General features: G+C 47.0%; 1 protein-coding gene across 3 annotated transcripts in view; it reads left to right on the top strand.

Annotated features, from left to right (window-relative positions):
• Positions 1 to 15,560, top strand: part of USP32 (ubiquitin specific peptidase 32) — a 245,394-nt gene that overhangs the window by 141,888 nt on the left and 87,946 nt on the right. For all 3 annotated transcript variants that reach the window (XM_060259077.1, XM_060259078.1, XM_060259079.1), the window contains exon 6: positions 13,972 to 14,103. In XM_060259077.1, the coding sequence (XP_060115060.1) occupies positions 13,972 to 14,103 (132 nt within the window). The remainder of the gene's footprint in view (positions 1 to 13,971; positions 14,104 to 15,560) is intronic.

A 15,560-nucleotide genomic window follows, 5' to 3' on the forward strand; every position in this document is an offset into this window, starting at 1 on the left:
ATAGGTGTGTGGCCCTAGGGTGACTTTCCATTGATGCTCATAGATGTGTGGCCCTAGGGTGACTTTCCATTGATGCTCGTAGGTATGTGGCCCTAGGGTGACTTTCCATTGATGCTCGTAGGTGTGTGGCCCTAGGGTGACTTTCCATTGATGCTCGTAGGTGTGTGGCCCTAGGGTGACTTTCCATTGATGCTCGTAGGTGTGTGGCCCTAGGGTGACTTTCCATTGATGCTCGTAGGTGTGTGGCCCTAGGGTGACTTTCCATTGATGCTCTTGGGTGTGTGGTCCTAGGGTGACTTTCCATTGATGCTCGTAGGTGTGTGGCCCTAGGGTGACTTTCCATTGATGCTCGTAGGTGTGTGGCCCTAGGGTGACTTTCCATTGATGCTCTTGGGTGTGTGGCCCTAGGGTGACTTTCCATTGATGCTCTTGGGTGTGTGGTCCTAGGGTGACTTTCCATTGATGCTCGTAGGTGTGTGGCCCTAGGGTGACTTTCCATTGATGCTCGTAGGTGTGTGGCCCTAGGGTGACTTTCCATTGATGCTGGTAGGTGTGTGGCCCTAGGGTGACTTTCCATTGATGCTCATAGGTGTGTGGCCCTAGGGTGACTTTCCATTGATGCTCGTAGGTGTGTGGCCCTAGGGTGACTTTCCATTGATGCTCGTAGGTGTGTGGCCCTAGGGTGACTTTCCATTGATGCTCTTGGGTGTGTGGTCCTAGGGTGACTTTCCATTGATGCTCATAGGTGTGTGGCCCTAGGGTGACTTTCCATTGATGCTCATAGGTGTGTGGCCCTAGGGTGACTTTCCATTGATGCTCGTAGGTATGTGGCCCTAGGGTGACTTTCCATTGATGCTCGTAGGTGTGTGGCCCTAGGGTGACTTTCCATTGATGCTCGTAGGTGTGTGGCCCTAGGGTGACTTTCCATTGATGCTCGTAGGTGTGTGGCCCTAGGGTGACTTTCCATTGATGCTCTTGGGTGTGTGGTCCTAGGGTGACTTTCCATTGATGCTCGTAGGTGTGTGGCCCTAGGGTGACTTTCCATTGATGCTCGTAGGTGTGTGGCCCTAGGGTGACTTTCCATTGATGCTCGTAGGTGTGTGGCCCTAGGGTGACTTTCCATTGATGCTCTTGGGTGTGTGGTCCTAGGGTGACTTTCCATTGATGCTCATAGGTGTGTGGCCCTAGGGTGACTTTCCATTGATGCTCGTAGGTGTGTGGCCCTAGGGTGACTTTCCATTGATGCTGGTAGGTGTGTGGCCCTAGGGTGACTTTCCATTTATGCTCATAGGTGTGTGGCCCTAGGGTGACTTTCCATTGATGCTCGTAGGTGTGTGGCCCTAGGGTGACTTTCCATTGATGCTCGTAGGTGTGTGGCCCTAGGGTGACTTTCCATTGATGCTCTTGGGTGTGTGGTCCTAGGGTGACTTTCCATTGATGCTCATAGGTGTGTGGCCCTAGGGTGACTTTCCATTGATGCTCTTGGGTGTGTGGTCCTAGGGTGACTTTCCATTGATGCTCTTGGGTGTGTGGTCCTAGGGTGACTTTCCATTGATGCTCTTGGGTGTGTGGCCCTATGGTGACTTTCCATTGATGCTCATAGGTCTGTGGCCCTAGGGTGACTTTCCATTGATGCTCTTGGGTGTGTGGTCCTAGGGTGACTTTCCATTGATGCTCATAGGTGTGTGGCCCTAGGGTGACTTTCCATTGATGCTCTTGGGTGTGTGGCCCTAGGGTGACTTTCCATTGATGCTCGTAGGTGTGTGGTCCTAGGGTGACTTTCCATTGATGCTCGTAGGTGTGTGGCCCTAGGGTGACTTTCCATTGATGCTCGTAGGTGTGTGGCCCTAGGGTGACTTTCCATTGATGCTCTTGGGTGTGTGGTCCTAGGGTGACTTTCCATTGATGCTCATAGGTGTGTGGCCCTAGGGTGACTTTCCATTGATGCTTTTGGGTGTGTGGTCCTAGGGTGACTTTCCATTGATGCTCTTGGGTGTGTGGTCCTAGGGTGACTTTCCATTGATGCTCTTGGGTGTGTGGCCCTATGGTGACTTTCCATTGATGCTCATAGGTCTGTGGCCCTAGGGTGACTTTCCATTGATGCTCTTGGGTGTGTGGTCCTAGGGTGACTTTCCATTGATGCTCATAGGTGTGTGGCCCTAGGGTGACTTTCCATTGATGCTCTTGGGTGTGTGGTCCTAGGGTGACTTTCCATTGATGCTCTTGGGTGTGTGGCCCTAGGGTGACTTTCCATTGATGCTCGTAGGTGTGTGGTCCTAGGGTGACTTCCCATTGATGCTCATAGGTGTGTGGCCCTAGGGTGACTTTCCATTGATGCTCTTGGGTGTGTGGTCCTAGGGTGACTTTCCATTGATGCTCATAGGTGTGTGGCCCTAGGGTGACTTTCCATTGATGCTCTTGGGTGTGTGGTCCTAGGGTGACTTTCCATTGATGCTCTTGGGTGTGTGGCCCTAGGGTGACTTTCCATTGATGCTCATAGGTCTGTGGCCCTAGGGTGACTTTCCATTGATGCTCGTAGGTGTGTGGCCCTAGGGTGACTTTCCATTGATGCTCGTAGGTGTGTGGCCCTAGGGTGACTTTCCATTGATGCTCTTGGGTGTGTGGTCCTAGGGTGACTTTCCATTGATGCTCGTAGGTGTGTGGCCCTAGGGTGACTTTCCATTGATGCTCGTAGGTGTGTGGCCCTAGGGTGACTTTCCATTGATGCTCGTAGGTGTGTGGCCCTAGGGTGACTTTCCATTGATGCTCATAGGTGTGTGGCCCTAGGGTGACTTTCCATTGATGCTCGTGGGTGTGTGGCCCTAGGGTGACTTTCCATTGATGCTCATAGGTGTGTGGCCCACCACATCTAGGCCCAAGCTTTGCCCATTACCACAGCTGATGGAATTTAGCTAGACTGGGATTTTGTGAGCAGGTTTGGGAGATAATAAACATATATCCGAGGGAGGTGTATATGTGTGTATGTGTGTTCTGTTTTTGAAAGAAGCAGTTTTGAAACTTCCTGAAAAGGGTAGACTTGGAGAAGAGTGTCCCCAAACAATTAGTGTTTGTGGGTCTAGATTCTGTTCTTAGCAAAGGTGCTTACGTGGGTGGTGGCTATGCTGCTTCAGGTGGTCTAGGAGGAGATGAATTGTGCTGACCCCTCTCAATCCAAGTTTAGGCCTGGGTTTGGGATGGAAATGGCTTTGAGCACATTGACTGACCTTCTTCATCAGGAGAGTGATAGGGGAGTGTATTGCTGTTGGTTCTCCTGGACCTTTGGGCAGCTTTCAGTCCATATTGGCCATGGTATCTTTCTGGAGAGGCTGACTTCTTGGGGGAGGGGCCAGCATGCTTTCATGGTTCCACTTTCACCTGACTGGCTGGTTTCAGAAAGTGGTGCTGTGGGACTGCTGTTTGCCCCTGTGAGCATTAGTACTATGTGATCTTGCCGGAGACCAGTGTTCCCTCTAAGCGGAGTTAGCATGAGCTTTTGTTGTTCAGTCGCACAGTCAAGTCCGACTCTTTGCGACCCCATGGACAAAGTCACGCCAGGCCCTCCAGTCTTCCACCATCCTCTGAAGTCTGCTCAAATTCATGTTACATCAGTAACGCTATCCAGCCCTCTCATCTTTTGCCTTCCCCTTCTTTTGCCTTCTGTCTTTCCCAGCATCAGGATCTTCTCCAGGGAATGCTCCCTTCTCATTTGGTGGCCAAAGTATTTGACCTTCCAGGGAACAGTCTGGGTTGATTTCCCTTAGGACTGACTGATTGGATCTTCTTGCAGTCCAAGGGACTCTCAAGAGTCTTCTCCAGCACCACAGCCCAAAAGCATATATTCTTCTGCGCTCGGCCTTCCTTATGGTCCAGCTCTCACAGCCATACATTACTACTGGGAATACCATCGCTTTGACTATATGGGCTTTTGTTGGCAGGGTGATGTCTCTACTTTTTATTATACTGCCCAGTTTCGCCATAGCTGTCCTCCCAAGGAGCAAACATCTTTTAATTTCATGGCTACAGTCACCATCTGCAGTGATCTTGGATCCCAGATTTTTAGCCTCCAGCTCACACCTTTTTGTCTTAGCTCAGAAGGATGGCCTCAGAGCACACTAATTTATGCAATAGCTCACAGCTTTAATGCCTCACAATGTAGAATTTTTGCTCACAAGACTCTGCAACTTAGAGAGAACATTGCCAGGGACTGTCTTGATCATCTGGGAATTTGGTGTGAGGAGCCACCGATATGCAGATGATGTTGAGTTTGGTTTGTCCCTTACAGGTGAGGCAGGCGGGTCCATGGAATTCCTGAACAAGTGCCTGGATTAATGGCCAATAAATGGAAGCTCACTGTTGGTCATCATGGGGTCCTTGAAGAGACTGCCTCTAGCCATACTGTCCAGCACACAAGTTAAGATGGTCTTCTCAGTCAGTGCTGCCTAGATACCTACCTGCGGAAATGAGGCAGACAGCAAGCAGAGGTGGAGCCTTTTCAGTGGGGGCTCCTTGTCTTTGGAATGCCTTCCCCATTGATGCTTGCCTGGCACTTCCTTTGTTGTCCCTTGGGTACCATTTTCAGCATGTACTTCTTTGTTGTGGCTTTTTACTGAAGGGCTCCATCTTTTTAACCGTTTTCTGGTTTGTTTTAGTATTAATATTTTTTATGTTGGGAGTGTGCTATGATTTTATTGTGCAATTTGTATCTTGTGAGAGGAAGGGGTTTTACGAATGGCTTATGTCTAGTGATTCCGCAGAGATGTTTTAAAAATGCAGGACATGTTCCAGGCAGTATGCAGCGTCTGTAAATCTCAGCTTTTTTTTAAAAAAATGGAAGTTCTGTACCTTACCAATGTGAAGGTATCCTTGAAGCTATGTGGGCAACCTCTGAAGCCAGTTTGGTGTAGTGGTTAAGTGTGTGGACTCTTACCTGGGAGAACCGGGTTTGATTCCCCACTCCTTCACTCACACCTGCTGGAATGGCCTTGGGTTAGCCACAGCTCTCGCAGGAGTTTTCCTCGAAAGGGTAGCTGCTGTGAGAGCAGCACATGGTGTCTGTTGTGGGGGGAGAAGATATGGGAGATTGTAAGCTGCTCTGAGTCTCTGATTCAGAGAGAAGGGCGGGGTATAAATCTGCAATTCTTCTTCTTCTTCTTCTTCTTCTTCTTCTTCTTCTTCTTCTTCTTCCTCCTCTTCCTCTTCTTCTTCTTCTTCTTCTTCTTCTTCTTCTCCTCCTCCTCCTCCTCCTCCAGAAGGGTGACTTCTGGATTTCCATCAGGAATGTGTGAGCGGGGGTATAAGGTGTTGTAGTGCTTGGCATGGTTCTGTGCTGCCTTCTAAAAATATGGCCACGTCTGTAGATAGCTAAATAGGTGGATCGGTGCTACACTTACCCAAAACAAAACCTCCCCAGGTTTACAGAAAAACCTGCAAACTTTAGAACATACATTGGGGGGGGGGGTTAAACCTCCCCCCCCCCAACCTGGGCATGCGAAGACAACGAAACATCCCCCTCTAGTGGTGGCACCAATTGTAGTGTTGATGCCAGCTGCAGTGAAGTGGGGAAGGGGGGAGGAGTCAGGAGATGTGGCAGGCCCAGTGACAGAGACCGGGAGCTGTGCTAGGCTTTCTGGGAGCAGAGGTGGCAGCTGCACCAGGCTTGTTGGCCGTGTAGTTAATAGTGGGGAGAGACACAATGGGCCTGGCAGCAGAGGCTGGATGCCGCTCTGGGCTTGCTGGAGGGAGCTAGGGCTGTGCTGGGCTTGCTGGCACTAGAAGAGATGGGGGGAATGGGAGATGCAGTGGGCCCAGGAGCTGTTCCAGGTTTGCTGGGGGCAGAGGTGGGGGGGACCTGAAACTGTGCTAGGCTTGCTGGCATTGGAGGTGATGGGGGTGACTGGGGGCTGTGGAAGGTTCCCTTGGAGCACCAGCAAAGGTAGGGGGAGCCACAAAGGATTCTCTAGCTGGATAACGGTTTCAGTGATGCTCCATAGTTGGCTTGTATAGGAATGCAGCTGAGCTGTAGTTTGGATTGTACTGTAGATGTTCTTCTCCCACATGGTTTTCCCACTTGACCAGCTGGTTTCTGAAAGTAGCAGATTTTCAGGCCTGTTGTGGTATTAACCCTTCTGTGTGTTTGAGAACTCTTCATTCCTCTTTAAACAATTTTATTGATAACATATGGTAACAATTTCCATTAATAACTTCTTTTCATCTATCCCATATGCTTCTTTCTAATCACCCCTCCCCCCGTTACTTGAACCCCGCCAGTGTTATTTACTCAAAATACTAACATTAAAAGGTACCCTTAATTCCTAAGAACTAAAATTAATATTCTTCTTTCTTCTAAAGTTTAATCATTATCAAAAATTGTCCAAAGTCCTTTTACTTTCCACTCGTCTTCTGCATAACTTCTAAATTTTTCCACTCCCTTTTAAAATCTTCTAAATCATAGTCTGTTAAAGTTCTTGTTAATTTGTCCATCTCACTCCATGTCATAACTTTTACAATCCAATCCCATTTTTCTGGTATTTTTTCTTGCTTCCATAATTGTGCATATAGTGTCCTAGCAGCTGAAAGTAAGTACCAAATTATAGTTCTATCTTCTTTTGGAAATTTTTCCATTTGTAATCCCAACAAAAAAGTCTCTGCAGCTTTCTTGAATTCATATCCCAAGATCCTAGAAAGTTCTTGTTGGATCATCTGCCAATACTTTTTTGCTCTTTCACAAGTCCACCACATATGGTAGAAATAACCTTCATGTTTTTTACATTTCCAGCATCTGTCTGGCATCTTGTTATTCATCTTTGCCAATTTTTTAGGAGTCATATACCATCTATACATCATTTTAAAACAGTTCTCTTTAATACTTTGACATGCTGAAAGTTTCATAGAGTTCTTCCATAAATATTCCCATGTATCCATCTGTATTTCTTTATTTACATTTATTGCCCATTTAATCATTTGAGATTTCACTACTTCATCTTCTGTAGACCATTTAAAAAGTAATTTATAAGTTTTTGAAATTAATTTTTCATTATCTCCAAGCAGAACTTTCCATTCCTCTAACCTTGTTCCCCCCCCCCCCCCAATCCCTGCTTGACAGAACTGCAGATAAAACATCTCCTCCCCTCACCCGGGATTATATTGATGTAAGTAACTGAGATTGCATTGAGGAAACCATTAAATGCAATATTAAATGAACTGTAGTCCATCATCCCCGACGGAATCACATGGTAACCATTTTGGTTCATTGTCCAAATATGTAAGGATGGGGAAAGTATACATTTATTAAGACCGACTGAAATTAAGTAGCCTTTTCCTTCTGAGTAGCCTTCAGTGCAGCATGAAATCTGTCATGCATCCAGCATCATTTAATAGAAAGTAATTTCTGTATTTATGTGGCCTTTTCTCTGGAGAGCTTAGGGGCGTTTGTACCCCTACTTCAGTTTTATACTCACAGTGATTGCTTGAATTAAATTAAGCTGGAATAGAGTGACTGGTCCAAGATCGCTCAGTGAGCTTTGTCGTTAAGTGGGGAATTGAAATTGCGTCGCCCTGGTTTTTAATCCAGCCCTAATCACTGTGCCACACTTATTCTGAAACTCTTCCTGTGTTCCATTTAGTGTGAGCTGCAAGCCTTTGGGTACTTAAATATTTTTCACTCTTTTTTTTAACACCCAGCCTATGAAATTCAAAAGCTTGCTCACTGAGTTCATCTTCATGTAAAGGGTACTGGTGTTGTCCTTGGGCTTGCTCTAAAACAAGAGATAAAGACAAACAAGGATGTGTTCATTAGGACTAACTGAAATTAGTAACTATTTCTTTCTCAGTAGCTTTTTGGTGCAGTTTGTCATCTAATCATGAAATTTAAAGAAATTCATGTAATTATAAATGCATATTAAATATAAATAAACATCAATACCAATCTTTTAGCTTGGAAAACTTAACTAATTTAAGCCACTCTGTGGGCTTGCTTTGATCTTTTTTTATTGTCACTGCCCTCCCGTTCATAGAGACATCCTGGAGTTGTCCTGATCTGTTCTACAGACAGCTAAATTTTGCTGTTCTGTTTTGCTGATGTTCTGCAGAAATCACAACACTGGCAGTCGAACGTAGAAGCAAGTTACCTTCCCTTTTTGTTCCTTCCTTCCTTTCCCAAGTGACTCCTGCCCCCAAGTACACTTCAAGTATGGGGTAGGGGAGGGGGGATGCTTCCTATAGCATTGGGGAGGGGGGATGCTGTTCATAAGGGTCACTTTCCGGAAAATAGAGTGCCTTGATGCAGGCATGACTTGTGCTCTGGTGGCCACAGCAGCAGTCGTATCCTTTGCATTCAGCGAAGCACTGTGGCCTGAAGAATCCCACAAGCACAAGTGCACCTGCAGGAAGAGTTCAGTTAACCAAATATTGTCATGTTCGTGGTTTGGCTAACGGATGGCCGCAAGCTCTGGTTGGTGCTGAAATATCTGCTGTCATGATGGGTGGTGCTTATGGAGGGAAGCACGGTGTGTTGAAGAGGCCCCCGATGTAGCACCACAGAGTTAGTCAAGGCCTAGCCTGTCGGGTGTCCGTCATGTAAACCTTGCTTTCATGGCAGCGCTGATGGCAAAGAAGAGGGCAAAAGGGTGCATGGGGGAAAAACTTCATTGGCGTGGAATGTGCTTTTATTTCTGATGGTTCTGGGGTGGGTGGGGGTCCAGCAATGAAGAGTGTCTTCTGCCCCCTGTGACTGGATGGTCTTATTTCTTGGCGTCACTAGAATTCGATACCGGCATGTGACGCAGCCCCAGGGCTCTTTTCATGTCCATTTTATGTAAATTCCATGCCAGTATATTTATTAGGTGCGTTAAATCTGTCTATACCGTTTAAAGAAAATGTTCTAAGCAGCTTACAAAAATAAGGTGACCCGTGAACTGCAAACAGTGCAGTTTTATAGTACAAAGCTAAAGACCAGCTCAATCATGATTCAAAGGAAAGCAGAACATGAAGAAAATAAATAAAGCCAGGGAAACTGAGCAGTCGATCAAAGGATGTAGAAATAATTTTTTTAAAAAGTCTTGAGCTGCTGCCTCGACGAAGGTGACAGGGAAACTTCGGAGAAGAGGGAGCTACAAAGGCCACTCAGAGCCATTCCACAGAATACTTTGCTGTATTTTTTTTTAAAGGTCAAGGTAGTCCCTGTGCAAGCACCAGTCATTTCCGACTCTGGGGTGATGTTGCATCATGATGTTTTCACAGCAGACTTTTTGTTAAAGGGTGGTTTGCATAGCCTTCCCCAGCCATCTACACTTTAACCCCAGCAAGCTAGGTACTCATTTGTCTGACCCCGGAAGGATGGAAAGCTGAGTCAACCTTGAGCCGGCTACCTAAACCCAACTTCTGCCTGGATGGAACGCAGGTCGTGAGCAGAGCTTTGGACTGCAGTACTGCAGTCTTACTACTCTGCGCCACAGGGCTCTTCCTTTGCTTATTACCAAGAGGCAAAAACTAGTTTTCCACTGAGAGATTCGGAGCCCATAAACACACAAGTGGAGAAGGAACACATACAGTGGTATCGAAATCTCTCTGGTAATGTACAGAAATCAGCAAGTCATAAAAACGGAGGATGTATCCTTACTCCCCTTCAGCTGTTCGGGAACCCCTTAGGAATGACAACAGGCAGACTTCTACAGCTGGCTGACGTGGCCAGTGCTGTTCCATGTCCCTGCCTGAGCCAAGGTTCAATAATAGGGAGGTTCCTAGGGACTTATATACTGTTTTGATCTTCACCTGCGTGTGTGTTCACTTCCCCTTCATCCCGATATTAGGTGCTTCAGCTTAACATAAAAATAACACACTTCCAAAGTGTAATAAAGAGGAAAGTTAACATTAAGGTAGAACAACATGTTCTCCTCCACTTGCAGCTGCTGGAATGGCCTTGGGTTAGTCATAGCTATCGCAGGAGTTGTCCTTGAAAGGGCAGCTGCTGTGAGAGCCCTCTCAGCCCCACCCACGTCACAGGGTGTCTGTTGTGGGGGGAGAAGATACAGGCGATTGTAAGTCGCTCTGAGACTGATTCAGAGAGAAGGGCGGGGTATAAATCTGCAGTCTTCTTCTTCCATCTTTAGTGCCTGTAACCTCTTGAGGCCTGGCACACAGGGCATCTTGAGTACAGACAGAGAAACTGTTTCAGCACTAACACATTGAACTACAATGGCCTTCTGCCAATGCCACTAGCCTCAGCTCAGGCAATCAGGGACCTAAAGAAGAGCCTCTGGTAAGAATGTAAGTGATCTGGCAGGTCTTTGTGGGAAGGCTCTCTGGGTTGTGCCTGAAAACCAATTGGAAGCCAGTGCGGGGGTTGCAGCACAGAGGAGTTAATACATTTACTGCAGCATGTCTAACTGTGATCTGACCTGAGCGTCATTCTCTTCCAAGGAGGAGGGCAGCCAAAGTTGGCAGCTGGGCTTTTGAACCATGCAGAGTGCTTGGGCAACCAGTGATATGGCTGGATCTTAAAGTACCCCCAAGGCTGCAGATCTGATCTTTACGGAGAAAGCCCAACCCCAGCATCTGGTTACCACAGACAAGGACAGTTGACTGCACTTGTGCCCCACTCAGGGAATAACAGCTTGCCAATTGACTGTCCCTCCCCTTCTCCTAGTGCTCGTTTTAAGATACCGTATCCAAAACAATGGAGGTCTGTGTGACCCAGAGAAGGGTGTCCTGCATTAAAAGTTATAAAACCTTAATGAAAGAGAATATGCTCTCATGCATACTCTCAGCTCAGCAGTAGGTTGGGCAGAGGATCCAAATTAAAGTGTAAACACTCGGCTCCTCTTTCCCTTGCTGTGTACATGTCCTAGCCTGATGTTAATCTAAGGCAGGCTCCTAAAAGTTTTGTTCTTAAAAGTTCTCATTACCTTGGAGTCTTTATGCAGCCTACAATGGCTTAGGTAGAAGATCCTCTTTCTTCTGGATGGAATCAGCACAAAAGAGGTTCTCCTTCCTATGCCAAGGAGTTTGATTTTTGTTTGTCCACCTCTGGGCAGGGCAGGTTGGGTCAAAGAAGCTTCTCCTGACATCTCCAGAAAGACTTATCTAAGATTTTCAGTCTCCAAAACTCCGTTCCATTTCCAGTGAGAGAGAACTTTGGCTCATCCCATTGTCTTCCAGTAGAGAACGATTTCTAAAAGGTGGCTGAGGTGAGGGTGGCAATAAGCCGTTGAATTGACTCCCCCTCAGATGCTCTCTGTTAAAAGAGAAGGGGGGGGGAAGCTTTTTAAAACTCAAGGTGAAGGTTTTGTACAGTAAAGTATAACATATTTCTTCACAATGCTCACATTACTTGCCCATTGCTGGTCTTTGTCATCAGACTGTAGGAAAGAATGGGAGCAAAGTGCCAGTGAGGGGATGTGCATTTGGTATAAATTGAATTAAATAAATACCTGAAAAATACCTTATCAGTATTTTTTGAGTATTTATTCAGACAAATACAGATTCTGTAATCCGATTTGGCTACCAATATAGATGAGCCCAAATAAAATACCCATATAGCTGAGCCCAAATAAAAACCGATATTGTTCAGCTTTTATTTGGGCATAGCTTGGAAAAGACATTTAAAGAGCCCATGGTCTTTTTAAATTGCTTCTCTCACTGAATCTCACTGCCATGGGAGCTCAGCCTGGCTTGGAGAAGGCATTGGCAAGCTCACTGCAGTGGCAGTGGTGCAGCTCACTTGACAAGTGAATGTAATGATCTCTTTAAATGCCTAAGTTCACTTGCCAAGTTGCACTGCCACTGTGGTGCAGGTGGCTTGCAGAAGACATTTAAAGAGACCTGGCTTGTGCTGCTGCTGTGGTGGTGCAGCACAATGAATGAACTCAGAAGACATTTAAAGAGACCACAGTTTCTTTAAATGACTTTCCGCCCCTCTGTTACTTTCGGAGCGGGGGGGAGGCATTTAATGAATCGGGGAACCTTCTTTGGGGGCCTGTAGAATTGGACCCCTGGTCCAATCTTTTTAAAACTTTTGGGGGGGTTGGGGGTTAGAAGCTGCACCAGAAGCTATGCTACAGATTTGATGACTCTATAAAAAAATTTTTTTAAGCCCCCCAAGTCCTGAATACCTCCAGATCAATTTTCCATTATGCTCTATGAGGACTGTCCCCATAGGGTATAACGGAGCCAAATAAATTCCAGTTTCTTGAATATATGCCTGAATCACAACACCATACCGATATTGGGATCCAGGGATATTGGGAAATTCCAATTGTTTCCAGGTCCAAAATATCCATTTTTTTAAAAAAAAAAACACAAAATGCCGATTTTCTCCCTGCATACCATAATGCCAACAGCCTGTGTGCATTTTTTCCCGTTGGTCCTTTGTAGTAAGCAGTCCAAAGAGCTACAGCTTAATCCTATTATGAAGCCAGCATGGACTTAAGGGCTCACAACCATCTGGGAATGAGATCATACATGGTGGTGCTTAATATAGATGGTCTTGTTGTTTGGAGAGCGCTAAATGTAAATTGAGCCCCGTGGCACAGAGTGGTAAAGCTGCAGTACTGCAGTCCGAGCTCTCTGCTCACGACCTGCGTTCGATCCCAGCAGAAGCTGGGTTCAAGTAGCTGGCTCAAGGTTGACTCAGCCTTCCATCCTTCCGTGGTCGGTAAAATGAGTACCCAGCTTGCTGGGGGGAAAGCGTAGATGACTGGGGAAGGCAAGGGCAAACCACCCCGTAAAAAGTCTGCCGTGAAAATGTCGTGATGCGACATCATCCCAGAGTCGAAAACGACTGGTGCTTGCACAGGGGACTACCTTTTTTTAAAAAATGTACACTGACCTTGAGCATTGCTGTAACTTTTACAGATAACTTAGCTTGAGAATGCTAATGGAGAGAGAGCCTGTATGTTCTTGAACAAGTTTTCAGCTTGTCCTCCAAATGATATGATTTATATTTGCATGGTCTATCCAGAAAGTTATTTTTCAACTCCCAGTAGCTTCTTAGGGATGCATCCTCTCCTTTAGGCGGTGACTTGACTGATTATCAAAAGGCTGGAAGTGCTTTCACTGGCATGCGCCAGTCGAAGGCAGAGCCGCTATGATGAAAGAAGAGATAGCAGTTAAGTGGTAAATTTTGGATGCCACAGGTGTGATGTCGTGTTAGCAGAGTAACTCTGCTGTGTGGACATTGCTCCAGCGATGTGGTGGAGTAAGGGCTATGTATTTGTTTCTGTAGACAAATACATAGCTCTTACTCTGTGTCATGATGCCTTCACATGTTCTTGGCCAGCACCCAAAACAATTTCTGTACAAAAGCTTGCAGTGCTCATCCATTTCATGTTTTCCCCTGGGTCCTAGGCTTAGAGCACCGAGTATGAGATTTCTGTAATGAATGTCAATAAATCAAAAGTAGCTTTGTCGTTTACAGATCAATACCTATACACCATACTCAAAACTGGTACAGCACAGACGTTTTGATGCAGTAATTCAGAACAAGAGGTGTCAGGATTCAGAGACTGTTAAATGCACACAATGTTGCAAACGTGATAATGTTTTAAGCATGTTTTTGGGTAAAAAATAATCTTTAATTATATTTGTTTGTGTCCTTTATAAAGTTTATATCTCCGCTACCTGGCATTACATTTTACGAAACACATGGCTCGGCCCGACAAGGTCTCATTTATGTCAAATCTGACCCTCATAACAAATTAGTTTGACACCCCTGGTTTAAAGGCCCTTATATCCCCTCGCTGGGCTTGTTCTGCTGTTCCCTTTTTACTGGCCTCTCCAGCTTCATTCTCACTTTATAACATCAGTTCTTCCTATTGTCACTACTTGTGTTTCTCCCTTGGTACAGCTCAGCTTCACAGTGGAAATCTGGACTTGTAGAGCAGCTTGCTCATTGCAGAAGGTGTCCCACACTGACGTGCAAATACTATTTCAGAGCTCCTTTTCAGTTGGCTAACTTCGTTTGGTTTTTTTACACAGTGGAAGAATCGGATATCATTGATCTCGAGAAACGGTATTGGCTCCTGAAAGCTCAATCGAGAACGGGGCGTTTTGACCTGGAAACGTTTGGTCCTTTGGTTTCTCCTCCCATTCATCCATCTCTGGGTGAAGGTATGAAAAATTCGCAGCTCTCTCGTTTAATAAAGTTTTGGTGGGCCAGTACCGTATTTTTCGGTCCATAGGACGCACCGGACCATAAGACGCAGCTGCCTGGCTGGGAGACAAGCGGCGACTCCCTCCGCCCCCACTGCAAACCCAGCACTTCGCAGGGAGCGATCTCGCCGCTTGTCTCCCAGCCAGGCACGCAGGAGCGGGGGAAGCACGCCTGGCTGGGAGACAAGCGGCGAGATCGCTCCCTGCGAAGTGCTGGGTTTGCGATGGGGGCGGAGGGAGCGATCTTGCCGCTTGTCTCCCAGCCAGGTGTGCTTCCCCCGCGCCTGCGTGCCTGGCTGGGAGACAAGCGGCGAGATCGCTCCCTCCGCCCCCATCGCCAACCCAGCACTTCGCAGGGAGTGATCTCGCCGCTTGTCTCCCAGCCAGGCACGCAGGCGCGGGGGAAGCACGCCTGGCTGGGAGACAAGCGGCGAGATCGCTCCCTGCGAAGTGCTGGGTTGGCGATGGGGGTGGAGGGAGCAATCTCGCCGCTTGTCTCCCGGGGGCTCCCAGGCCCCTCCCCCCTCATCTTTTAGTATTCGGACCATAAGACGCACGCACTTCCCCCCCACACTTTTTTGGGGGGGGGGGGAAGTGCGTCTTATGGTCCGAAAAATACGGTAATTGATGGAGGATGTGTCATTAAAAGCACAAAAAAGTTGCAGTTTAGGGGAGCCGCTGCCGGAGGAATAGGCAAGGACAGAATAACTCACAATTCCTTGTAACGTGGGGAGATACAGAGGACTAGAAGTGCTGGTGATGATTGGTTCTCCAGGGTGACTCTTGTAAGCAATTTGGTTTGCATCCCCTCCAAATTCTTTCAGAGAGCCAGTTTGGTGTAGTGGTGAAGTGCGCAGACTCTTATCTGGGAGAACCGAGTTTGATTCCCCACTCCTCCACTTGCACCTACTGGAATGGCCTTGGGTCAGCCATAGCTTTCGTAAGAGTTGTCCTTGAAAGGGCAGCTGTTGTAAGAGCTCTCTCAGCCCCACCTACCTCACAGGGTGTCTGTTGTGGCGGGGTGGGGGGGAAGGTAGAGGAGATTGAGATTGCTCTGAGATTCAGAGTATAGGGCGGGATATAAATCCAGTATCATCATCTTTTTTCTCCTGCATGGAAGAGTACAGATTATCTCCTATAAATGGTTGGAAGTTTTGAAGGGAAGGGACTGCCAGATGCTTGGTAGGTGTCAGAGGAGGCCCTGTTTGTGCAGCCCTGGTTTTCTGCACCTACTGGAATGGCCTTGGGTCAGCCATAGCTTTCGTAAGAGTTGTCCTTGAAAGGGCAGCTGTTGTAAGAGCTCTCTCAGCCCCACCTACCTCACAGGGTGTCTGTTGTGGCGGGGTGGGGGGGAAGGTAGAGGAGATTGAGATTGCTCTGAGATTCAGAGTATAGGGCGGGATATAAATCCAGTA

Source organism: Heteronotia binoei, chromosome 18 (genome assembly GCF_032191835.1).
Source record: "Heteronotia binoei isolate CCM8104 ecotype False Entrance Well chromosome 18, APGP_CSIRO_Hbin_v1, whole genome shotgun sequence".
Classification (NCBI taxonomy): Eukaryota; Metazoa; Chordata; class Lepidosauria; order Squamata; family Gekkonidae; genus Heteronotia; species Heteronotia binoei.